We start from the raw sequence: 24,643 nt of genomic DNA on the forward strand, positions 1-24,643 counted from the left end.
CGGACTCAGGGAATGGCGAGGAGGAGCTTCCAAGTGATGCTCGAAAGAGGCAAACTCGCAAAGGAGTGAAGTGTGCAGTTTGATTACAAAAGTGACTTATCTGTCTCATGCGTGACGAGGTCTATATCATTCATATAATGAAGAGGATTCCACAGAGTGGTTGGCCGGATGTGTTTGAAGTCAATAAAGCGACAAGGTTGGTGTTGTGGTGCGCTAGGACCGGTATGGTGACCGAGTCCGAGTAGCAATGAAGTTGGCACATAGAGCCGTCGAGTGATCGCGTAACTTGTGTAAAAAATGGGGCAAGCCAGCGAAATAATTTCTCGAGGAAATTTGATGTGTGCTGAAATGATTTGTGTGAATAACGCCCATAGACACCCGCTGGGAGTGCAAGGGGCTTGCTGGTTAACCAGCTCTGAAAGAGCGAAGGATCCTTTCGAACTTGTCGAAGCAACGGATCCAACTGAACTCATTGAAATACTGGCTCAAATAAAACGAAAGGGTAGTGTTTCTACTAAGTTGCAGCCCCGGAGGACCGATACAAACTCGAAAATGAAGAACGACACATGGTGTTCGTGAATGATGTATGCGAAAAAATGGAAGTTGGACTCGGGAGTCACATAACCAGTACTAAGCAAGTATGTGAACATAAGCAGCCGAGCGTAGAGGTACACTCGGTGGTGTGGCCTCCGAGTGAACGTGATGTGTGAATTACGGGATACTCAGGAAGACGGAAATAACAGAATGTAAAATGACTTAGCTGTCTGAAGGCGCGCGAGGGGCCGAGTGGTGATGAGGCGACATACCGAGTGGCGACGCGCGGGGCGGCCGAGTGGTGATGAGATGACCAACCGATGGCAACGCGCGGGACGGTCGAGTGGTGATGAGGTGACCAACCGAGTGGCGACGTGCGGGGCGGCCGAGTGGTGATGAGGTGACCAACCGAGTGGCGATGCACGGGGCAGCCGAGTGGTTATGAGGTGACCAACCGAGTGTGGCGACGCGCGGGATGGCCGAGTGGTGATGAGGTGACCAAGATGTATGTGACATGGAAGAGTAACCCATGATCCTAATTGGTTGTGCATTTGCATTCAAGAGCAAATTTTAAATAATGCACAAATTTAGGGGGATCTCTTGCTTATCACATACTTCTCAAAGAGACGATGTATTTCATTCTTATTATCATCTGTCGAAGCTTTGATCTATATGTTGTCATCAATTACCAAAAAGGGGGAGATTGAAAGTGCAACTAACCCCTGGGTGGTTTTGGTAATTCTTAACAACATATATCTCATTGAACTAATGCTCTTTCAAGATGATCATTTCAGCAAGTTCAATGATTGGCATGGCGTGAACTAGAGATGTGGACCCCTCAAAATGCAAAGGATACATATTGGGAACAAGCTCAAGACTCTACATTTTTATTTAAGTGATCCAAGATCACATTGAGTCTAAAGGAAAGCCAATACTATTAAAAGGGGATGAGGTGTTGCTTAATGGCTTGCTTGCTCAAAGTTCTTAGTGATATGCTCCAAAACCCTCAACCACTTTCTCATTTCCACATATGTCCTAAACCTAAAAGTCAAACTCGGCCCCACCAATTTAATCTATCCGGCGCCACCGAGTTCATTTGACATAGCCACTGCCACAAACTCTAATCACTTCGGTCTCACCGATAGGGATCTCGGTCTCACCGATAGGAATCTCGGTCTCACCGAGATGGGATTGCAAACTCTCTATTTCTCTTCGTAACGTTTCGGACTCACCGAAATGAGCGATCGGTCCCACCGAGTTCGCAATGCAAATTCTCTGTTTCCTTTTTGTAATGCTTCGGTCTCACCGAAACGAGCGGATCGGTCCCACCGAGTTTGCCTGACCAACTCTTTGTTTGCCTATTACTGAAATCGGTCCCACCGAGTTCATGTGATCAGTCTCACCGAGATAAAGTTATGCCCTAACCCTAGCACATCGGTCCCACCGAGTTGATCATATCAGTCCCACCGAAAATCCTAACGTTCACATTTTTAACTGAATCGGTCTGATCGAGTTTCATAGTTCGGTCTCACCGAGTTTGGGAGTCTGTGTGTAACAGTTAGATTTTGGGTGGAGGCTATATATACCCCTCCACCCACTGTTCATTCATGGAGAGAGCCATCAGAACGAACCTACACTTCCACTACTCATTTTTTGAGAGAGAACCACCTACTAATCTTGATCTCTAGCCTTTCCCAAGTTGCTTTCCACTCAAATCATCTTTCCATCATAGCAAAATCCGTGAGAGAGAGTTGAGTGTTGGGGAGACTATCATTTAAAGCACAAGAGCAAGGAGTTCATCATCAACACACCATCTATTACCTTTTTGAGAGTGGTGTCTCCTAAATTGGTTAGGTGTCGCTTGGAAGCCTCCGTCAAGATTGTGGAGTTGAACGAAGAAGATTGTAAGGACAAGGAGATCGCCTACTACGTGAAGATCTACCCAAGTGAGGCAAGTTCTTCGTGGGCGATGGCCATGGTGGGATAGACAAGGTTGCTTCTTCGTGGACCCTTCATGGGTGGAGCCCTCCGTGGACTCCATCGAGCTCGAGGCAAAGAAGTTGAGGGCAGCAGTGCCGAGATCCATGCCGTCCAACCGGGCGAAGAGGAGGTCGCCGGGGAGGGACACATCGGCAAGATCCGGTCACCACGCGACCTGAAGAGCAACAGTGATCTCCACAAGCTGTAGGCCGACGGCGTGCTCCATCCCCTGCGATGGGGTGACCATGGCGGTGGCCACAGCTCCTCATGCTCGCCTCGATCTCGGCGACACACCCTTAGTGTAGGAGGCAGCAACGACCTCGACGAAATCATGGCCTCCATCCGGGAACGCATGAAGGACCTCGGCCCCGTCGCTACTCCTCCCGCCGTAGCCGCACGCGGCAGCGGACCGTGGGTAGGAGGGCAGGCGGCGTTGCCTCGGCTGACGGCAGGGAGCAGCGTTGATTTCGGGTAGGTGGCATCGCGAGGACGGCCGCGGCCGCGGGGAAGCACCCCGATCATGCTGCCAGGCCAATCCTTCTCCTCCGATCCCCTATCTCCGAGGATTGCGCCGCCGCCCCGGTCGTGTTGTTTCCATATATTATGCCATTTTTTCCTGTACCTAAACAAACGCGGGCGAGCGGATGGCAGAGTTTTAGTCCGCCCTCTAAAATTGCTAAACGCACTTTTGGTGAGGATTATTGTTAATAAATGAATTCAATCATGTCACTCTAAATAAATGGATTCAATCTTGTAACTCTAATTACTTCGGATTGTTATGTGCACACTAAGCGGGGTGCAGTTAGGAAAGAAAATGTTTTCTAATTAAAGTGATTGAGTGCTTTAAGGTAAGGTTAATTAATTTAGATTTGATTTTTAGTGATTGTTAGTAAAGTATGATGCGTCTTTAAAATCTTTTATTTGTTTCCTTAAAATCTATTATTTGTTTCCTAAAGAAATTTGCAATAATGGAAGGTATCGGTTGATTTGGATAAGTTAGTAAATTTAGATCCGTGATTGCGTGCACGTTTGGAAAGTGCTGATTTGCAAGGAAAGAGCTGAGGGGTAAATAAACCGGTGAATAAGAAACCAGCATCGAAAAAAATCTACGACGGTTAACCTACGAAAAAAAACCGGACGAAAGTGGTGGGACGAAAAAAAACCTGGAAGCGAGACTACCAACTGCTCCATTAGGAGTAGAGATACTCCCTCCATTCCTAAATATAGGGTGTATAATTTTTGGCATGAAAATTAAAGAACGCACATGGAGGGAAAATTTCACAAGTTTTGGACGAGATTACACCTAACTAATTGACATGAGAAAATAGAGGAGCTTTCCTAATATAAGGAAATGTAATCAAATCCCTAAAAACATTATCTAGACGAGTGGTGCAATGCAATACACCTTATATTTCAGATTTTTTCTCAAAAATTTATACACCTTACATCAAGGAATGGAGGGAGTATATGATATGCACACTCGTGCATATTCGAGAGAAAAAAAGAACATGCATGCTTCCATTGCTTTCCATGTTCTGTTAATTTGTCAAATAACACCAAATGGGGTTCACGAAGACTTGATATTTAGAGAGAATTGGTGCAGATTTAAGAGTTGAATATTCATATAACATTACTTTGGAATTATTTCATGCTCCTTACATTTACTTTGTCTTTCAATTTAACTCAATGTTCTAAAAAATTATCAGCTCACAAGGGCCAATGTTTTTTCATCATGGCTTTTGTGTTAGGTGAGGAACACTCTACATTTTTTGTTGAATACAACTTTATATCTGTCACATTGTTTTGCGGCATTGTCATTTTCACACCGGAGGTCAGCTTTCCATCTTATTTTCTCACATCCATAATTTCATATAACAATCTCTTATTTCAAAATAGTCACACTCTTATTGCCGAAAAATAAACACAATGCATATATAACCATACCGACGGGCGCGGCAATGCCACCGCGCGGGGATAGGCTAGTACTTATTAGGAAGAATCGAATCCAAAGAAGCAGAGGCCTATACACCCTACTGCCCAAGCAAAGCTCAATTTCCACCCAAAAACAACACCTAACCATCCAGGCTTATTAGTGCATTTTCCTCTTCGTGGGCTACGGAAGTGTGAAGAAGTGTGAAGATCACTGGGAATAGACCTTGCCGGGCAGAGCCACCGGCCTGAGGTCGCCGCCACGGAGGAAGCCGGTGAACCACTTGGCGGAGTGCCTCTGGTACCTCGTCCTCTCCTCAGAGTTGAAGTCCACACCATAGAGGCCAAAACCCATGCGATAGCCGAATATATACTCGAACATGTCCAGGAATGACCACACGAAGTAGCCCTGCACGTTGGACCCGTTCCTGATCACCCAGCAACAAAAGGAACGGTAAGATAAAACTGTGTCAATATATTTCAGTGTCAAATTTCTCTTGTGCTGAGATGAATAGGTGGTGTTGGTACCTGCTGGATTCGAGGGTCGCCTCGATGTAGTCCTGCAGGTACTGCGACCTGAACTCGTCGTCGGGGGCGTTCCCAGCAGAAGGATCCGCGATGCTAGCAGCTCCTGGTAAATATGGACATTGAAAACATGATATTTCAGGTTGATGATTCCTTGGGATCATGATGTTTTAGGGTAGCTGAAAGTTTTGTTAGTAGAATTTACCGTTCTCATGGATCATGACTACAGGGTTCTTGTATTTGAGCTGGAGATGCCCCAGCATTTTCTTCAGAGCCCACGGTGTGGACGACTGTTACAGTTTAATTTTAGCCACACGCCCACACAGACATACGAATGATTTAGTTATGTTGAGAACAAAGTTCATTTCCCAACTAAATTGATTAGAAATTAAATAAATTGTATCGGTGAATACCTGGTTCTTCGGGTTCAAAAATGGCACTGCAAGAATACATGTGCAAATGAATTAGGTTAATCCAGTCCTCTCATTGCACATATAACACATGATAGGACGTTAGGCTATTAGAATTCTTACTGTCATATTTCACTGCTGCATCACCGATGTAATCTCTCAGCTCATCATCCAGCTTGCTAAGATCATCCTTCACATATAACGCAATGTAGTGGTTAAATCCGACAAAATCGAAAGATCCGAGCACCCTCTTCAGTTCTTCGTCGGTGAAAGATGGTAGCCTGGACCCAACATTCTTCCTCATCACCGGGGGGTAATCTCCGTGCACTAACGGATGCATATACCTACGCCATGATATCACGTGATATTTAGCTTTAGTTACACACAGATTATAGCCGTTACTATGAAACTTGATGTCCAGGGAAGAACAGACCATCCAATGTGGAAGTCGTTCATCCTTTCAGCTGCTGCTATATCCTCAGGTGTTTGCGTCGCAGGCTCATACCACCAACCGAGCAATGTGAGTCCAATATTTCCTCCTTGCTTGGCCTGGTCATTGAAAAAACAAAAGGGAATAGTACATACGTGGGAATGATTAATCCCAAATGAACAGGATGGCTCTGTAAAATGCGGCATTGTTCCTAACCTGGTACTTGTCTTTATATAGAGACGCTGCTGAGGCATGTGCAAGGAGAAGATGGTGAGCTACTATGTATGGTTCTGTGGTAGAGTTGCCGTTGTCGCAACTGAGGGCGCCGAAGGGGAATGAGCATCGCCGCGGTGGGTTGATACCCGTATCATATCCGCCGACGGGCTCGATGTTTGGCTCATTCACAGTGCTCCAGTATTTCACCCTGTCGCCAAAGTTCTTGAAGCACACTTCTGCATATGCCGTGTAGTCATCTCTGCAACCATGTGACAAGCAGACAAAAAAGAAAGCAAATTATTTCTTCTCCTCTACGAAAAGGCTAAAGGCATTTGCACTTGTGGTGATGGTTTTGACTAGCTGGGCAAGAAGAAAGTACATGAATCTGCGACTAAGCATGCCGTCGTATTCGTCTTGAAGAGCCTGAGGGAAGTCGAAATGATATATCGTGACGTGAGGCTGGATTCCTACATGAAGCAGAGAAAGATGGATGAGTTACTCATGTGCAACTGGACATCTGAAAGTCCTTGAATTTTTATTCTTGGAGGAAGGATTCAGTCTGCCAAGGATTAAATACCATGAGCCAGGAGTTCATCGATAAGATTGTTGTAGTACTCCAGTCCCTTTGGATTGACAGCTCCACGGCCATCTTCATGGATTGCAAATAATCAAATCAGTGAACTGACGGCCTCATTTCTGAAAGGCATAGTCAACATGATACTGTGGGTGCTCATGGCCTTACCAGGAATAAGGCGAGGCCAGGCAATTGAAAATCTGTAGGCGTCGACGCCCATGTCGCTCAAAAGCTTTACATCCTCCTGTTGTCAAACACAAAATCAGCTGTAAGATTAACACCAAATTATTCCTGGTCTGAAAAGCCAACCATTTAACATCATTTGGTCTCACAAACTGACCTTGTACTTGTGATACTGATCTGCAGTCACATCAGCAGTGGCACCGTCGACGAAGTGCCCTGTGGATGTTCCAAACTCCATGTCATAATTCGCATGGCAGATTCAGACGCGGGGAAAGTAGAACTAACCTGAGTGTGTGAACGTGTCCCAGATGCTGGGTTTTCTTCCGTCCTCTGCGACCGCACCTTCAACCTGGAAAAATCAGCCGAATGTTCAGGTGAGCAAAGTATTTCATACAATACAACAAATAATAATCAGCTGTGATCTGGATTCTGAAGATTTAAACAAGAGAATTTTAAGAGCTAGCGAACGCAGGTAACTCTGACCATTCTCAATCCTTTTTCTTAGTTTTTGACCATTGTCTCAACTGTCAGGTCTAAGAGTGAGCATGCATATAGCTTAAAGAGTTTCAGGCTAGCTATACTCTTATTTTTTACTTTTTGCGAAAGGAGTTTCAGGCTATTAGTGGTTCCAATTCTGCGGAACACCACTACCTATCTGCAATCGCTAGCCCCACTAGTTTCCAAAAACTGTTTCCGATAATGATGTAAAATCCCAGCTTTTGTGGAAACAATTTTGGTAAACAATGATTGTTTATCTCAATTAAATCAAACGGTTAGTTATGTTTCTAATTTGAGATGGCAGCATAAATTTTGTACCATGAAAATATTCTTCTTATGATAGGAATAATCATTTTCTTTTCTTTCTTTGCGGGTCAGGAAGCATCATTTTCTGATGTTATGGAACCAATTGCTTGAATGATAGGACACATGTTTTTTGTTCTATAGAAGCAGTTGGAATTGCAAATATGATCCCTTAACTACCCGCGGACGCGTTCGGTTAGTGATCGGGCGTGTCCGTTTTGAGCCCATATTTATCCGTCCGAGCAACCACACTCCTCATCTTTTTTCTCATATGTCCGGTCACATGCACGTCATTGGTGAAGATGAAGAGAGAGAAAGAAAAGAATGAATAAAGAAAGAGAAAACATGGTTCAGGGTGGGGCCACGTCCTATGTGGCGGAATGCCCGGACACGCCTGGGCGTGTCCGTGAGGCCTCATATCCTTCCCATATTTGAGACGGATATGAGGGTTCGTGGACAACCTGGACATATAGGGATGATATGAGGGGTCCGGTTAGGTCACGTGTTTTTTCTCTCTCCTGTCCGGTCACTGACATGCCGCGTCCGCGGACGTGTGTGGGATGGTTTGAGGAGTCGGGCTGTAGATGCTCTAAGAAGAGCAGCCGAACGAAAAGGGAAAGGCAGGACAGCAGCTTTTTTCCAATGGAAGAGGAGAGGAATTGAGGAAACACTTCCGCGTGTATGAACATGTGGTTCAGTGGTACGGTGCAGATTGATCGGTGACGGCCGGACCGGAGCTGAACACATGACATGCGGTGGTGGTGGTGCACTGGTGCTAGCTGGCTTGGATAGTGATGAACACACACGTTGATAATACGTACTGTACGTACCTACTGCTTAACTGCTAGTGGTATTAATTGTGTCTTTGGAGTAGAACCAATGTGTAAATTTGTTTCCTGATCGAGAAAGACTTTGGTTAATTAACTACTCGTAGTTAGTATCGCGCTTGCTTGTAGACTTGCAGTAGGTAGGTATACACAAATACTGCATGCATCACGGAGCTAGTGCTGGTCTATGCTAGTGCTGGTGCTGTCAGCCGCGTTCCTGTTCGACCGCTTTGACTGAGGGTAGCTGACCGGCGTGAGTGGCGCACCTGGTAAGAGGAGGAGCCGGTGCCGAAGATGAACCCCGGGGGGAAGTCGCCCCTGGTGATGGTCGCCGCGGCCTCCTGAGACGCGACGGCGAGCAAAAGGACGAGGACTAGGGAGGAGAGCGCCGCCATCATCGATCGCCCCGCCTGCTACTGCTAGCTCTCTCTCTCGCGGTGGCGATGGCTCTGGCTGCACCCCGGCCGGGCGCGCGGGCTTTTATATGCCGTTTTCTTCCCATCTCGGTGATGCGCTCCTGTGTCCATCTCGGTGATGCGCTGCCGTACGTGCTCGCTCGAGCGCGCGCGCTACCGTCCAAACCCAGCGGCCGGCCACGTCGTCGCTGACGCACCGCGCCCGGGCAGGCGAGGCGAAGCCGGACTCACACGCTTGGGCCTCCGGGCACGGCACGTGGCGGTGGCGCCATCAGGCGAGCGCCGATCGACGGCGCTCTCGTGCGCGCGGTGCGAATGCGACCGTACGTAGCTTTGGCGTGCATGGCTGCATGCATTCCAGCGGTGTGCTCGTGCGGCGTATGGCTCGCCGCATGGTCGGCCGGAAACAGAGGTGTCGCCGCCGCGAAAAAGGAATCCGGATTTCTGGCCTCGAAGAACCGGCCGGTTGCGTAGCTAGGTACAGCCGGAGTGAAGGAACAAGAAGGAAGAGGCCGCCGCTTGTTTCCTTCCCGACCCGATCGATGTCCGATGGTAGCAGCAGAGCAATGCTTCCGCCCATATTCGACGGACGTCCACCACGCGCGTCGTCGACCGACCACACCACCGTCCAACGCTTCCGCCCACGTCGACGTCCGGTACTGGTCCACCGTGGCTGCCACCTGCCCTGTCCGCTCTCTTCTCCACGGGGATCTCCTCATGTTTGCTCGTCGGGCCCGCCTATCTCCTTTTTTAACTTTTTCCCTAGGAGAGCCCGGCCGTGTGGCGACCATTGGCCGACAGCAGGTGTGCTTCCAGTTCAAGCATTACGACCAACTCGAACTCGTACTAGTCTACTCCATGTTCCTTCACGTACGCACTTATCCACAGAGTAATAATTTTGAAAACAATCCACAGACTACGGATTCCAGAGAGAATTTCTTCGGATATACGGTATATGTTAGTACTTCCAAAATTCCTGAGAAAAGCAAAGCAACCTGCTCACATTATTCCTTGATTTATTTATTTTAAAATTTTCGGTGATGCGCTTTCAGTGAAAGAAGACGTTCCCATCGACGAGCAAATTGCACCCCCATCCCCAACACCTGCACCACCATCCCCAGCACCCATAAGATAGATCGTGGGGTCAGCCTGTCATTCTAAGATAGATCATGGGGTAGATTCTCCAGCAAGTGGCGGCTACTTGTTCTTTCCCTTCGGCGGCTGCCTCTTTCCTACGAAATTTTGATGTGAACGGCAGGTGCTCTGCCTTTGCATTATAGAAGAGGAAAAATGGTCCAGTTAATAGGGAAACCGGACCCGAAAACCATACAACCCGCGGTTAATATGGGAAACCGGCAAAAACCATACCCAACAACTCATGGCACATCATCTGTGCCGGAAACAAGAGCCCCCAGACCTAGGAACGGAGGCCATGCCTTGTATCCAACAAAGACGAACTCCGCAAACACCCACAAACTCTCTACAATGGCAGCACACCGAAGTGCACCCTCGCAACAGAAGCGGTCAAGCATTGGCCTGAACTAATGCGCGCACCGCCTCGATCGCCTTGGGCGTGTGTTCCTTCTTGTACATCTGGAGATAGTGTTGCATCTTCTCATTCAGGTCTTCCTCAGATGCTTTTCCTTTGCTCTTGAGTGTTGGAACCTCTCCAAAGGCCTCGGCCCGCCTATACTCCGCGCGCTTGGCTACAGGAATGTCGCAATCTTTGTTTTTCTTGTCCAAACGGCAGCTTCGTCGCTCTAAGAGAGAAGGGGCAGCCTCTCCCGCCTGCAAAACTTGCGGCGAGCTCGACACAGCGAGAACAAGCTCTTCGAGGAACTCCCCCCACGGAGAGGAGGCTCTCCCAAGAGGCTCATCTGCATCCATCTGGATCAGCTCCTTTGAAGGCTTCCTGGTGCAAGGACCACTGGAAACCTTCGGCTCCTCCAGTGTCGACATCCCGGATAGGACAGAAGCCAAGTCAGGAGGATCATCCTCAAGCATGACCTTATCCAAGGCAGGCGGATCATCGACGGACTGAGCCTTCTCACTCAACTCAGCTGAGCAGCTAGCCACAACAAGCGCACTGCAATCCTCACCAATGGCCACAGCAGGAGGAGCAGATTCAACATTAGCAAGGTCTTGGATGCCCCCGATAGCATCCATAGGTTCCCATAGGCTTGAGACTTGAGCAGTCCAACTCTCCAGAGCAGCAACCAAGTCTTGAAGAGGATTGAACAGCACCTCAAGACGAGCAGCGAACAAGGCCTGTAGCTCAGCGCCGAGCGCCTCTGCCTGAGCTGCAAGGAGAGGCCGCAAGGGCTCCAAAATAGCAGGAGGCACGCCGGGGTCAGCCGCCGGCACGACACCATCAGTCGCAGGGCTGTCTTGATGAGAAACCACCGAAGCCCAAGTGCGACTAGGTCGATGAAGTGGGGCTGGAGGCGATCCGCTGCAGGGGGAAGGCCGCTGACGAGGCCCAATAGGCGCGAGGGGGGGACGGCGAGGTTCTGAACCGGCAGGATGCCGTGCCAAGCACTCCCACTCGCGATGGCCGGAGTGGCCACATCCCAAGCACCGGACAGGGCCGTGGTAGCCCGCGACAAAGTGGTCCGACGCCAAGCACCGAAAGCAGAGGCCGAAAGTCCTCTGCATGAAAGTGCGAGGCAGTCCAGCATCCTTCCTGGGAGGGGGAGAAGCCACCTTCTCCAGGCACGGGCGGCGCCGTCTCCCAACCTCCACCCAAGCCGGGGCCAAAGCGGCGGGCGCCGGGGTCGGAGCCGCAGGGGCCGGAGCGGCCAGGTCCGGGGCGGCCGGGGCCAGAGCGGTGGGTGCCGGGGTCGGAGCCGCAGGTGTCGGAGCGGCCAGCGCCGGTGCTGGAGCAGCAGGGGCCGGAGCGGCCGGCGCCGGGGCCGGAGCAGCAGGGGCGAAAAGAACGACCGCTGGAGAGGGGCGCGGGTCAGGATCCGGGTTAGGGCCGGGCGGGGGAAGCGGCGGGGGCTACGGGGGCCATGGGCGAGGGTGGCGGAGGGGGCTGCGCGGTGGCAGCGGCCAGCGGAATCGCGGGAGGCTAGGGTTTGGTGTTGACCTGATATGGTGAATTTTTCTTCTTCTTCATGCAGTTGCAGGCACTTCCGCTCTGATTTCCTACGAAATTTGACTATCCCAGATTCAATTTTCAGGCGGCTTACATCTAGCTATTGTGTTCCAATTTAACCGGTGGATGTAGGTTACCCATAAGTGGTCTGTGGATATAGCTTTACTCGCGTGTGACATCGGGTCATTTCTGTCACACACACACATGACATCTCATGCGATATGGATCCAGTGCAGACACCGTTGTGCCCAGCCGTCGGGCTCGGGCAAAACCAAGCGAAGATCGATGCATCCAAAATCAAACCCCACAAGGACTCAATCAATCAGTGATGACACCACAACAAATCACCCCCACGAAACCTCCGACGGATCTTCCCCAAAATAACAAACACCGGAGAAGAAAACATGTGCTCGTGACTGACATCTTGTAGGGTTGTCCCCCAAGACAGCGCAACCGGCCGGTTGACTTTCTTGATCTTCTACCAAGTGATTCAGACCTTGGGTGATCGAAGTCCATGAGACCTTTGAGCAGCTCGATGAAGTCATGCAAAGAGTCCACACGTTCAGTCACATCTCACATCCCTTCGCCACACCCCGCCTTTCGACGGTGTTTGGAAGTAGCCACGCTAAACTCAATGGCGACCTTGTCCTCGACACCTTGGTACTCCCTCCGTCTAGATGAGTAAGTCATCTTAGGTTGTGCACCGTGACCAAGAAGGAGGGGAAAACGAGAGAACTTAATGTTCATTTGCTAATTAATAGCATTGCATGCAATGCACTAACCACTGCATGTCGTGTTTGGTAGACTCAAATCATTAAAAACATGCACACCCCACATCTCTTATTGGTTGATATGTCAAGAAACAAAAAACGAGGTAGAATTTAGTGCACCGCGCCTAAATGTTTTGAGATTATTTGGTTTTTATAAGATGACTTACACACCTAGACGGAGGAAGTACCATCTTTTGCCACCAGCAACGCCTTTGGCACTAGCATCAAACCATAAGCGACTGTGTGAGCCAGACCCTTGAAAAGAGGTTGGGATCGACCATCATAACCTTCACTAGAATCTTCAAAGGACCGCACATACTATGGAGTTTGGACGATTCATTACATGAGCAACAACGGAAGCCTTTCGACCAAGTTAATGACGAAAAACTGAAGTTGGCTAGCAACACAACCATAAATGTTTCCTTTTGGTTGGTTTTCTGTGCGGGGATTAACTTTCCACATTTGCCATTAATTGTCGGAGGTTGGCGGATACGGGTGTAGTGTTGTGTGGGGGCGGCAGCTTCTCAGAGGAGGATGCGGCTCAGACAGGGTGAGACACCATGACGGCGATGTTGGCGTGATGTGAGACAACGGTTAGACTCCCAACAACGGGGAGTAACTTAGATGTTACTCCCTCCGTCCGGGTTTATTAGGCCTCTCAGCATCACAAGCATGTCCCCTTTTATAAGGCCCCGCGTTAAAAAAGTGCATGCATGCGACCATTTCATTGGTTGTATTGAAAGCTATTGTTGTTGGTGCCATGGCTGAAAAGTTAATACACTTCATATGTGCTTTTTCATTGGCTGCATGCATGTGAGAGAGTGCATTGGGAGTGGAATGGAAGAATTAATGTGAGCAAATTACTATGTGTCTTGGTCTAAGAGAAGTTGTCTTTAGGCCTAATAAACCCGGACGGAGGGAGTACTTGTCTACTAGAAGAACGCCCGTGCGTTGCAACGGGGCCACATTAACTTTAAGAGTTCAATATTAATCATGTTAATATTATATTTAATATTCTCATACATATCAAGTGATATTGGCGACCTTTTTTACCATTAAATTCTCACACACACACTCTCTCCCTCCCTCTTCCTCACTCTCTCTCCCTCTTTCCCTCTCTCTCTCCCTCTAACACACACACATATCCATCTTATTGGGTACGGGACCATAATCCATCTATTTCACACACACAGACGCTAGTGCATAACAATATGGATTATGTGTATTATATTTGCCACCACAACTGAGGGAATTAATTTCATGTAAATTGGCCAGCCACAGCTCCATGACAAACAATACATCTAAATTCTCAGTGTTATTTTTATGTAATATGCATTATCTTTATACTATTTCTTGAATGTGTTCAAACTATTACTTGAACTTGCTACCACCAAATGATATATAAATTCTCTCTCTCTCTCTCTCACTCTCTCTCTCTCACTCTCACACAACACACACATTGATATTATGGGACCAAAATTTTTTACCAATTACCATACTGTTACTTTTGTTGTCCACAAAATGCGGCGAGGTAATTCTGACGAAATAAAATGCAGAGTTGACCAAAACAATTAACCACTATACTTGATGTAGAAGATGATGAAAGTATAAGCCTGCTGACAGCAACACCAAATGAAACTTCAAGAACACCACCCGCACAGGGATTAAAATCTACAACCATACAAACTCAACTTCAACATGACTCTCCAGCATCAGTATAATCACTGGTTATCCTTCCCAGCCTACTTTGAGGTTGCTCGAACCTGCATAACCATTTGACAAAAAACATCTCATTTTCTTACTAATCCCTAGATGAACTCTAGACATAAACAAACTCTGTATAGTAAGCAATTATATGCAGAGCCTTTTTAACAGTAGGTCAGGTGTTGAAAAGCAAGGATGAATATTATCTTGTGCAGACTCCATTGCACGAGGCTTCAAGAACGTTGTGGTCAACCACTTTTTTGCCGTGGAAGGCAGTAGCTTCCCCGCCGAAGGCAGGAGGCCAGCACTTCCTCGTCGGATCTCGTAGGAACGGATATCGGTGGAGTGCTTCTTTGCTGGATCTCACATGGAAGGGCATCCTCCTCGTCGGAGCAGGGGAGGACGCCCTTGCATCAGCCTCGTCGGCGGGAGCGGCGTGATAAACAACGCACGTCTCTCCAAAATTAACGACGAAGCGAACGAGACGGCGCTGGGCGCAATGGGGTGATCATAAACGTTGGCAACTATGAGGTGATTGAGTCTCCCTCATTATCAACTTCATACACGTTATCAACACGCTCTACCGAGAGCGAACGAGAGACGAAGACATTCCGGCGAACCCCAATTCCGGCCACCACGCACACCCATGTGCTGGAGCGATTGAATAGGAGGAAGGTAACCAACATGTGGAAGGGACGACGCATGGAATTCCTCCCGAAGATTGCCGATCATGGCCTGATTGCTGGAGAAGTCGACTTCCACGCCGCTCACTGCAAAAACATCAATTAGGAGAAAGCAAAATCATTGTCTTCTGTGATTAACCTCAATGATTTAATAATTAATTTGATTGTTTTCACTTGTATGCTATGCACTCACGCGAGTCACTTCCATCCGAGCGTGAGAAGAATTCATCTATTCCATTTCCACTTCAGAAGCAAGACGGCACCGTCTTCAGCTGGGAGGAACATACAGAAGGGAATTAGGGATGAATGTTTACCTGGGAGTCATGCACAGGAGGATCAAGCGGCGCATACAACCATGCATATACCAAAGTCTTGATCTAATTGGTATAATAATCAGGTGCTTCTTTCCTATTTTAATACCTTTGGCTCTCGTCATTGAGGCGAACGCAGCAGCATAGATGCATCCACATCGGCGCGCCCTAGCTCGCCGAGCAACACCCGCAGCCGCGTTCGCCTCGGCTCCGGCAACATGTGCACCCGCGCCACCATCGCCAACGTCCGTGCTTGCCTTGGCCCTCTGTGCGCGACGACGGCTCCTGGCGGGCTATGGAAGCGATGGCGAACAACCGCTTACAGCGCGACAACCAACGGAAACGGCTGCGGCTCCGTACAGCTTGTCTCCAGCGCATCCGCGCATGTTCGCGGCTCCGCATCTTGCCGCCGGGCGGTTACATCCTTTCAAATCCGACCAAGGGATCTACGCCGCGGCCGCCATCTAGCACGGCGGGGATGTCGTCATCGACGTCGTCCTGGTGCTTGTACTTGTCGAGCATCCGGGTGTATGCGTCGTTGACGTTGCAGAGGCCTGGATCGAAGAGGATCCGATCTGAGGCCTCTCATTCAGTCATCCTCCTTCCCGATCAATGTGCATCTCTATGAGGAGAATGGGAGCTAGGAAAGAAAAGAGAACGTGAGAGAGGAACGGGATTGGCATCCATGCATGGGTTTCTGTTTCAAAGTTAATTTCCTTCCTTTTAAGTGCGAGGGGAGGCGTAGGGATGTCTTCGCTCGGTGGGACTAACAAGAAGAATTGGTGATTTAAGGTAAGGTTAATTAATTTAGATTTGATCTTTAGATATTGATCGTGATTGATCGTGATTGATTTTTTCACATAAATGCATTACTAAATAATTTGTGCTAGCATGGAAAGTTCTGACCGGTTTAGATTTTTTTGGTTGTGTGAGAGGGTGACGCGAAACTAAACCGGTGGGGTGGGAGGGCGGGACGAAAAAAACCAGCGAAAGTGGTGGGACGAAATAAAACCAGCGAAAAATAACCGGCGAACTATTCACCAACTGCTCCATTAGGAGTAGAGATATCTTACTACCTCTATAGTGGGAGGTAACATTTTTGTAGTAACATGCAAAACTTCATTTATTAGGCTATAAACTCATTTTGCCTTGATATATGTGATGTTACTCATACTACTACTCCCTCCCTTCCGGTTTATAGGGCTCAAATCTCAAATCTCATCAACCAAGGCATTTTGTGAGTGGAGGAATGTATCTCGTACATAACAAAACTACCCAATTAAACTCATGCATTAATTTGGATTAAGTATAGTGCATGCATGCTTGGCCACTAGATGAGTAGGAGCATTACATGCATTGGTGTGTTCCTTTTTAATTCTTGCATGCAAAGATTTAATGCACATTGGAAACTAAAAATGAGATGGAGATGAGCCCTCTAAATTGGAAAAACAAAAAAGTTGAGATAAGCCTTATAAACTGGAAAGGAGGGAGTAGTAACTAGCTATGTTACCACATGCCTCTTTTTCTTCATTTATTGATTGTCACATCATTTATTTTATCTAGATATGTGTGATGTTACTACCTATATTACTCAAACTGTGGGAAGTCTTAAGCAGAGGACTGGTCGACTGGGCGGGAGAACAACAATGACACAGAGTGGGAGAAAGACAATGACGACGAGGAAAGAGAGAAGGATGGCACGTGGCGGATGTGGAGTTTCTACACCCAGGAGCATTATCTCCTGGTGTGAACAGTAAATTCAGAAAAATTTAAAAATAATTCAAAAAATTCTGATTTTTTTGGCATACTTCCACAAATGTTTGTTGTGCATGTAAAATTTCATCGCAAAATCACATTGGTAGAAGGCGTGGTAAAATAAACAAAATCAATGCTCTGAAAATGTTACTTACAAAAGCATTTTGAAGCTTTGATTTTGTTTTTTTTTGGCACGACTTCCACCAATGTGATTTCATGATGAAATTTTGCATGCACAACAAACATTTGTGAAAGTATGTCACAAAAAAAATTCAGATTTTTTTGGATTTTTTCTATTTTTTTTGATTTTATTGTTCACACCAGGAGCATTTGCTCCTGGGTGCAGAAATGTACTTTCGGGCACGTGGCACGGTCAAATGAAACTAAAAAAAAAACAGTCGTGTGGAAGATAGTCAGCCCCTTATAATTTTACAACAAGACTACAAAACGTATTCTTATTCTCCTTTGGATCGTTGCACGGGAACCCGGTACATGTATTTTCTTTCGTCGCGCAGAGCAGCTCGAGGAAAACAAAGACGTGGAGACCAGAGATGATAACCCACTGCGGAGGGCATTCTTCCTAATAAAGCGGATACCTCTGATTTGCTTGAACAAAACCAAAGATAGTATTGATAAATAAAAGCAGGTCTTGCTTATTAACATCTCGGAAAACACATGTGAGCGTCTCTTGTTTTTTCATTGCACGTAGGACTTCTGGGCCCGAGCAGCCGGCCGGAGCTCGCCGCCGGCGAGGAAGCCGGAGTACCAGCGGGCGGATCTCCTCATGTACCTCGTCCTCGCCGCATCGCCCATGTCGACGCCGCACAGGCCGAAGCGCAGCCGGTAGCCGAAGAGGAACTCGAACACGTCCAGGAACGACCACACGAAGTATCCCCGCGCGTTCGACCCGTTCCTGAAACACAGTTTTCAGAAGGAACAAAAAAACAGAGGAAAGTGAGGAAGAAGATGACGGAGAAGAGAAGTTGCATGTGCACCGTATGGACAGGTACAGGGTTTCCATGTAATCTTGCAGGAACTCTGCTCTGTCCTCGTCGTCGTCCTCCTCCTCCTCGGCCTTGCTCCGGGTGCCGGGGCCGTCTGCGTATCCTGAACCAAGAAAGAACAGTTCATTCTGTTGCCTCATCTGAATCTGCAAGAATTCAGATGATACCATTTTCGTGGATCCACACAGTGGGGTTCCCGTAGTTGAGTTTCAGGTGCTCCAGCAGCTTCCTCAGGGACCACGGGGCGGTCTCAACCTCGCCCTGCACATGTTGCATTAAGGAGATCATCATGGGCGCAGGATGAGGATGAGATGATACGACATGCGCATGCAGAAACGATATCCTGCACCACTCCTATGCATTATCGTTATACCGTGGTTATGTCTGCTGCTGGATCTGCATCATCAGGAGAACAACATCAACATGGCAGGCAAGTCAGATCAAACTGCACTGCAGCCTGCAGAACCTTCCTATTCTGAATGCTAATGACCAAAGTCTAGTCTAGTGTGTTGTTCAGGGCTCATTACTTTCGACGGCTGCATCGACGTAGTAGTCCCTGGGTTCCTGACCGGAACTGGTGTCGATCGATCGCGCACGCATGATGAGATAGTGGTTGAAGCCGATGAAGTCGAACGATTCACGCACCTTGGCCGGCTCCGGGGCCGGTAGAGCCGGCAATCGACGGCCTACCCTGCTCCTCATCACCGGAGGGTAGTCTCCATATACCAACGGATGCATGAACCTGTACTTTGAACGGTGTGGTACTTTTCCTTAAGATTTCTCTGAACTTTCTATCATAGATTTTGTATAGGACATAGGAATGTAATAGTAGCACTGACCATCCTATGTGGAAGTCATTCATCCTCACGGCAGCAGCTGCATCCTGGGGTGTGTCGGTAGCAGGCTCATGCCACCAGCCCAGCAGAGTGATTCCTATCTGGCCTCCCTGAGCAGCCTGCATACATGATGAGAGTCAATAAACCATAACCTGCCATGTGTGGCATGGCATGCAGCAGAGACAACAAGGGAGTGTGACAACCAAAAGAGACCTTATACTTCTCTCTGTACAGGGACACTGCCGAAGCGTGTGCAAGCAGGAGATGGTGAGCTGCCATGTACGGCTCGGTTGAGGAATTCCCCTCGGCGCAGTCTGCGCCGAATGGATACGAGCAGCGCCGCGGAGGTTGAGAGCCGTTGTCGTAGCCGCCGATTGGCTCTATGTTTGGCTCGTTGACGGTTACCCAGTGCTTCACTCTGTCCCCAAAGCTCTTGAAGCACACGTTTGCGTAAGCGGTGTAATCATCTCTGAAACGCATGTTAGAAAGTTAGAGCAGCTAAAGAATTGCTTCCTTCAGTGAATTATCTGATTTTTTCTTTCATGACCATGATTTATCCACGGGTGCTAGGTAGCATTTCACATGTACGTAACACATTTAGCTGAATTAGCATTTCCGGCACCTACATGAATCTGGGGCTAAGTAGTCCACCATATTCGTCCTGCAGGACCTGAGGAAGATCAAAATGGTAGATGGTGACATGAGGTTGAATCCCTGTAAAAAAAATTGCAGAACAAGTAGCTGGATTAGCCAATATTTGAGAGAACAGAATTATTTGTAGAATTCAATCTCACATCAGCAATAAGTGAGAGAAAAGTAACAATTTGTATACCATGTAGTATCAGCTCATCTATCAAATTGTTGTAGTATTCCAAGCCCTTTGGGTTTATCTGTCCTCTTCCAGCTACACAATTTGGTACCGAGCATCACAACTTTTCAGAAAGGTAAGGTATTATGCTCAAAATTAGTTGTACACTTGTACACTCATACCTACCAGGAATAAGCCGGGGCCAAGAGATGGAGAATCTGTACGCGTCCAGACCCATCTTGTGCATAAGCTTTACATCTTCCTGAGATCAAAGGATTTGATGTTGTTTGAAACCAAAGAACCTGACGAACTTTATTAACATGCACTCTGTCTGAACTCTTTTCAGAATTTCAGAGATCGCAACTATGTTTGATTCACGCACAATTAGTTAGTTCTTACCTTGTAATGATGGTACTGGTCTGCTGAAACATCTGCCGTGGACCCGTCAGACGAGTGACCTGTCATCGCAAACTTAGAATATTGAATTCATCCCCAAGTTTTAGACAGTAAATTAAGGGGCCTTCTACTGATTGCTGAAGCGTGAGACCACTGCACGGACCTTGATGGGTGAAGGTGTCCCAGATGCTGGGTTTCCTCCCATCCTCTGCGGCCGCGCCTTCCACCTGACATCGTCAAGGGTTTCAGCTCCTCAGACGGTGCAGAACCAAGCGTGTCATATGGATGAATATACAGTGCACCGCAAGACAGTACCTGGTAGGCTGAGGTGCCTGCGCCGAAGACGAACCCCTCGGGGAAGTCATGGCGGGTGAGCGCGGAGGCGTGTCTCGGAGCCAAGGCTGCGGCGGCGAAGAGGGCGGCGGCGACGGCAACGGGGAAGGGAAAGATCATCGGCATAAGTGCCGGCAGCACCGCGCCTTTGCGCTGCTCAGTGTCCTGGCCACTCCTTTCTCTCTCCGTGTGTCCGTGGCGCGGTTGGTGCGCGGCGCTGTCGTGGGAGCATCTTTAACCGGACCCTCTACTCGGCCCTCATTTGTTCACACACTATGCGACACTACTCAAACAGACCCCTCGTACTCACTTCATCCGTCCTCCCTCCTTCCATTCGGAAAAAGTTCATTTTAAACCATAAGAGCAACTCCAACTGGCTGATCCAAACAAACGGCGATTTTATCCATTTTTTGTCTGTTTGGATCGGCCAGGCGGACTCGAACGTTGCTTCGGCGTTTGGGTCGGTGCGTGCGCCCAACGCTAGCGCGACCCATTTTGACGGCGCAAAAAAAATGAATACATACATATTTAACATAAAAACAAAATTAATTAAACATTAAAGCCGGTCACGAAGGCCGGCGGGAGTCCACGCGTCCACATTAGCACTTAATGAAAATAGAAACAAACTAAAAACTAAGCGCCGGCGCGCTGCCCTAGGCGGCGACGGCGTCGCCCACGGAGTCCGTGAGGTCGATGAGTGTCGGCGCCGAACCGGCCCAGCCGAACGCCGTGTTCCAGAGCGCGGTCATGTTGGGCGCGGGCTATGCCGGCGCGGGTAGTGCCGCCGCAGCCTGGCGCGCCTCCTCCTCGGCCTCGGCATCGAGCTTGAGCATCTCGAGGTACTCGTTGTCGCAACGCTCCTCGGCAACCCGGATCTGGCGCCAGTGCTCGAGGTGTTGGGGAACGTAGCAATAATTCAAAATTTTCCTACGTATCACCAAGATCAATCTAGGAGATTCTAGCAACGAACGAGAGAGGGAGTGCATCTTCATACCCTTGAAGATCGCTAAGCAGAAGCGTTACAAGAACGCAGATGATGGAGTCGTACTCCCGGCGATTCAAATCGCGGAAGATCTGATCTAGCGCCGAACGGACGACGCCTCCGCGTTTAACACACGTACAGCCCCGGGACGTCTCCTCCTTCTTGATCCAGCAAGGCAAGAGGAGAAGTTGAGGGAGAATTCCGACAGCATGACGGCATGGTGGTGGTGGAGCTCGTTGTATTCCTGCAGGACTTCGCCAAGCATTACGGAGTAGGAGGAAGAGTTGGAGGAGGGAGGGGCTGGGCCAAAAGCAAGGTTGCTGCAGCCCTCCCACCCCCTCTATTTATAGGGTGAAGGGGAGAGGGGGCCGGCCCCTCTAGATCCCATCTAGAGGGGGGGGGGGGCAGGAGGGGAATCTTGCCCCCAAGGCAACGTGGAGGCGCCCCCCTCCCCTAGGGTTTCCAACCCTAGGCGCCTTGGGCCCTTGGGGAGGGGCGCACCAGCCCACTAGGGGCTGGTTCCCTCCCATATTCAGCCCATCAAGTCTCCCGGCGCAGGTGGCCCCACCCGGTGGACCTCCGGACACCTTTCGGTGGTCCCGGTACAATACAAATAACCCCCGAAACTATTCCGGTGACTGAAACTGGACTTCCCATATATAAATCTTCACCTCCGGACCATTCCGGAACTCCTCATGACGTCCGGGATCTCATCCGGGACTCTGAACCTTCGGTAACTACATATAATTTCCCATAACAACTCTAGCGTCATCGAACCTTAAGTGTGTAGACCCTACGGGTTCGGGAATCATGCAGACATGACCGAGACAGCTCTCCGGCCAATAACCAACAGCGGGATCTGGATACCCATGTTGGCTCCCACATGTTCCACGATGATCTCATCGGATGAACCACGATGTCAAGGATTCAAGCAATCCCGTATACAATTCCCTTTGTCAATCGGTATGTTACTTGCCCGAGATTTGATCGTCGGTATCCCAATACCTCGTTCAATCTCGTTACCGGCAAGTCACTTTACTCATTCCATAATGCATGATCCCATGACTAACTACTTAGTCACATTGAGCTCATTATGATGATGCATTACCGAGTGGGCCCAGAGATACCTCTCCGTCATACGGAGTGACAAATCCCAGTCTCGATTCGTGCCAACCCAACAGACATTTTCGGAGATACCTATAGTGCACCTTTATAGCCACCCAGTTACGTTGTGACATTTGATACACCCAAAGCATTCCTACGGTATCCGGGAGTTGCACAATCTCATGGTCTAAGGAAATGATACTTGACATTAGAAAAGCTCTTAGCAAACGAACTACACGATCTTGTGCTATGCTTAGGATTGGGTCTTGTCCATCACATCATTCTCCTAATGATGTGATCCCGTTATCAATGACATCTAATGTCCATGGTCAGGAAACCATAACCATCTATTGAACAACGAGCTAGTCAACTAGAGGCTCACTAGGGACATGTTTTGGTCTATGTATTCACACATGTATTACGGTTTCCAGTTAATACAATTATAGCATGAATAATAGACAATTATCATGAACAAGAAAATATAATAATAACTATTTTATTATTGCCTCTAGGGCATATTTCCAACACGAGGTACGCCGCCTCTTGCTCCGGCGTCGCCCCTAGCCAGACCAGCAGCGCCCTGACCCACTCGCGCACTACTCCCGTTCAGGAGTAGCGCTCGATGGGCTCCGGCTCCGGCTGAGGCTCGGTTCTGGCGAGGCGGCGGGGAGGGGACGGCGGGGCCACCGATGGCACCACGCAGTCACCGACCGCGGAGAGGGCCATGGCCTGCGCCATGGCCACTCGTCCTCCTCACTCTCCAGGTAGACGGCTGCAAGGGCCGCCTGGTAGGCGTCCTCTGCCGCCTGGTCTTCCTCGCGGACGATGAGCGGCGGCGGTGGCAAGCTGTGCTCGACCTCGCGCACGCCGCGCCGCCTCGCCTCCTCGTGCTCGAAGGCGAACCAGCGCGCCCAGTTGGGCGAGTCAGAGGCGTAGGCCTGGTCACGGCGCTGCTCCGACGTCAGGAGCGCCCGCCGCCGACGCACCTCCTCCACGTGCGCCCTAGACGACCGCAGCGCCGCCGGCACTGGGATCCTCTCCGGATCCAGATGCCAGTCGTGCAGCAGGGTGACGTCGAGGTATGGCAGAGGCACGCGGTGGCGCTAGTGCCACTCCGCCTGGTGGATGGGCACGTTCACCCGCTGCCTCTGTCGGCGAGCCGACGCATGCGGAGGCGGGATGAACTCTGCGAGGAAGGGGACAGTGGGGGCCTTGCCCTTCAACTTGCTGCTGTTGCCGGTGTTGGAGAAGAGCGCCATTTGTATGCCTGGGTTGGCTAGGGTTTGCTTGCCGGCGACGAGGGAGCGAGTGTGGCCTAGATGGGGATGGGAACTGGATGAGGACGGCCCCGCCACACGGTCGGCTTAAAAAAGGACGACAGCCGTCGCTGACGCATGGGCACGGGGTCATAAATTAAGCTGGCCGATGAGGTGGCGGGTAGTTGGGTGACCGTCAGATGGGGCCGCGGCGGACACCAAGAAGGCGTGTGTGGTGTCCGTTCCGCATCCGCGCCGACGCATTTGAGGCGCAAATTTGGGCCGCAAATGCGTCGGTGCGGACGTGAAGCGGACGCGTTTTGGGTTTGGGTCGGTGTGTTGGGCCTCCTCTTTTGTCCGTGCTGATCCAAACGGACGGCGGCAGATGAAATGGGTCGCCCCGTTGGAGTTGCTCTAAATTCGTGGATGTCGGCCGAAATGAACCCTCAAATTCTAATCCCTGTTGATTGCATTAAAAAAAACTATGCAATCCTGATTTAAATTAAACGCTGACATCATCTGAGGCATAAAAGCGCTAACATGGCAAATGTCAATAGAGGGATTCGTCTGGCTGGTGGGCCATCATTTTTGACACCGGCGCGTACCCGTCCTCCGTGAAAGGCCAGCCCATTTTTTCTTTTTTTGGTCTCCTCAACTTTTTTTATGTTACACGGCTAAAAGAATAGGTGGACGGGCTAGCCCATTTGTCTGCTCAATTTTTCCTGTTACACTACTAAGAAAAGTGCGCACGAGATGATTTTACATTTCTATCGAAAACC

The 24,643-nt window shown here is 49.2% G+C and overlaps 2 protein-coding genes across 3 annotated transcripts; both read right to left on the bottom strand.

Moving 5' to 3' along the window:
- Positions 1-4,362: 4,362 nt before the first annotated feature.
- Positions 4,363-8,877, bottom strand: LOC123112644 (beta-glucosidase 31). Its single transcript, XM_044533689.1, has 13 exons — positions 8,676-8,877; positions 7,067-7,130; positions 6,939-6,997; positions 6,767-6,842; positions 6,602-6,673; positions 6,404-6,491; positions 6,025-6,283; positions 5,812-5,927; positions 5,502-5,722; positions 5,382-5,407; positions 5,174-5,258; positions 4,972-5,074; positions 4,363-4,871 (listed from the first exon to the last, which is right to left on the bottom strand). Exons 1-13 carry the CDS (start codon positions 8,805-8,807, stop codon positions 4,655-4,657), a joined length of 1,518 nt encoding a protein of 505 aa, XP_044389624.1. The 5' UTR covers positions 8,808-8,877; the 3' UTR covers positions 4,363-4,654.
- An 8,842-nt stretch (positions 8,878-17,719) lies between these two features.
- LOC123112646 (beta-glucosidase 32) lies at positions 17,720-20,811 on the bottom strand. 2 transcript variants are annotated; one of them, XM_044533690.1, is made up of 13 exons: positions 20,505-20,811; positions 20,353-20,416; positions 20,193-20,251; positions 19,980-20,055; positions 19,818-19,889; positions 19,612-19,699; positions 19,199-19,454; positions 18,989-19,104; positions 18,677-18,891; positions 18,523-18,545; positions 18,317-18,410; positions 18,141-18,252; positions 17,720-18,058 (listed from the first exon to the last, which is right to left on the bottom strand). In XM_044533690.1, exons 1-13 carry the CDS (start codon positions 20,646-20,648, stop codon positions 17,842-17,844), a joined length of 1,536 nt encoding a protein of 511 aa, XP_044389625.1. In that variant the 5' UTR covers positions 20,649-20,811; the 3' UTR covers positions 17,720-17,841. The 2 variants fall into 2 exon arrangements, with proteins under 2 accessions (XP_044389625.1, XP_044389626.1); XM_044533691.1 differs by lacking the exon at positions 18,523-18,545 and having other exon boundaries at positions 18,795-18,891.
- Positions 20,812-24,643: the final 3,832 nt, after the last annotated feature.

Source organism: Triticum aestivum, chromosome 5B (genome assembly GCF_018294505.1).
Source record: "Triticum aestivum cultivar Chinese Spring chromosome 5B, IWGSC CS RefSeq v2.1, whole genome shotgun sequence".
Taxonomy (NCBI): domain Eukaryota; kingdom Viridiplantae; phylum Streptophyta; class Magnoliopsida; order Poales; family Poaceae; genus Triticum; species Triticum aestivum.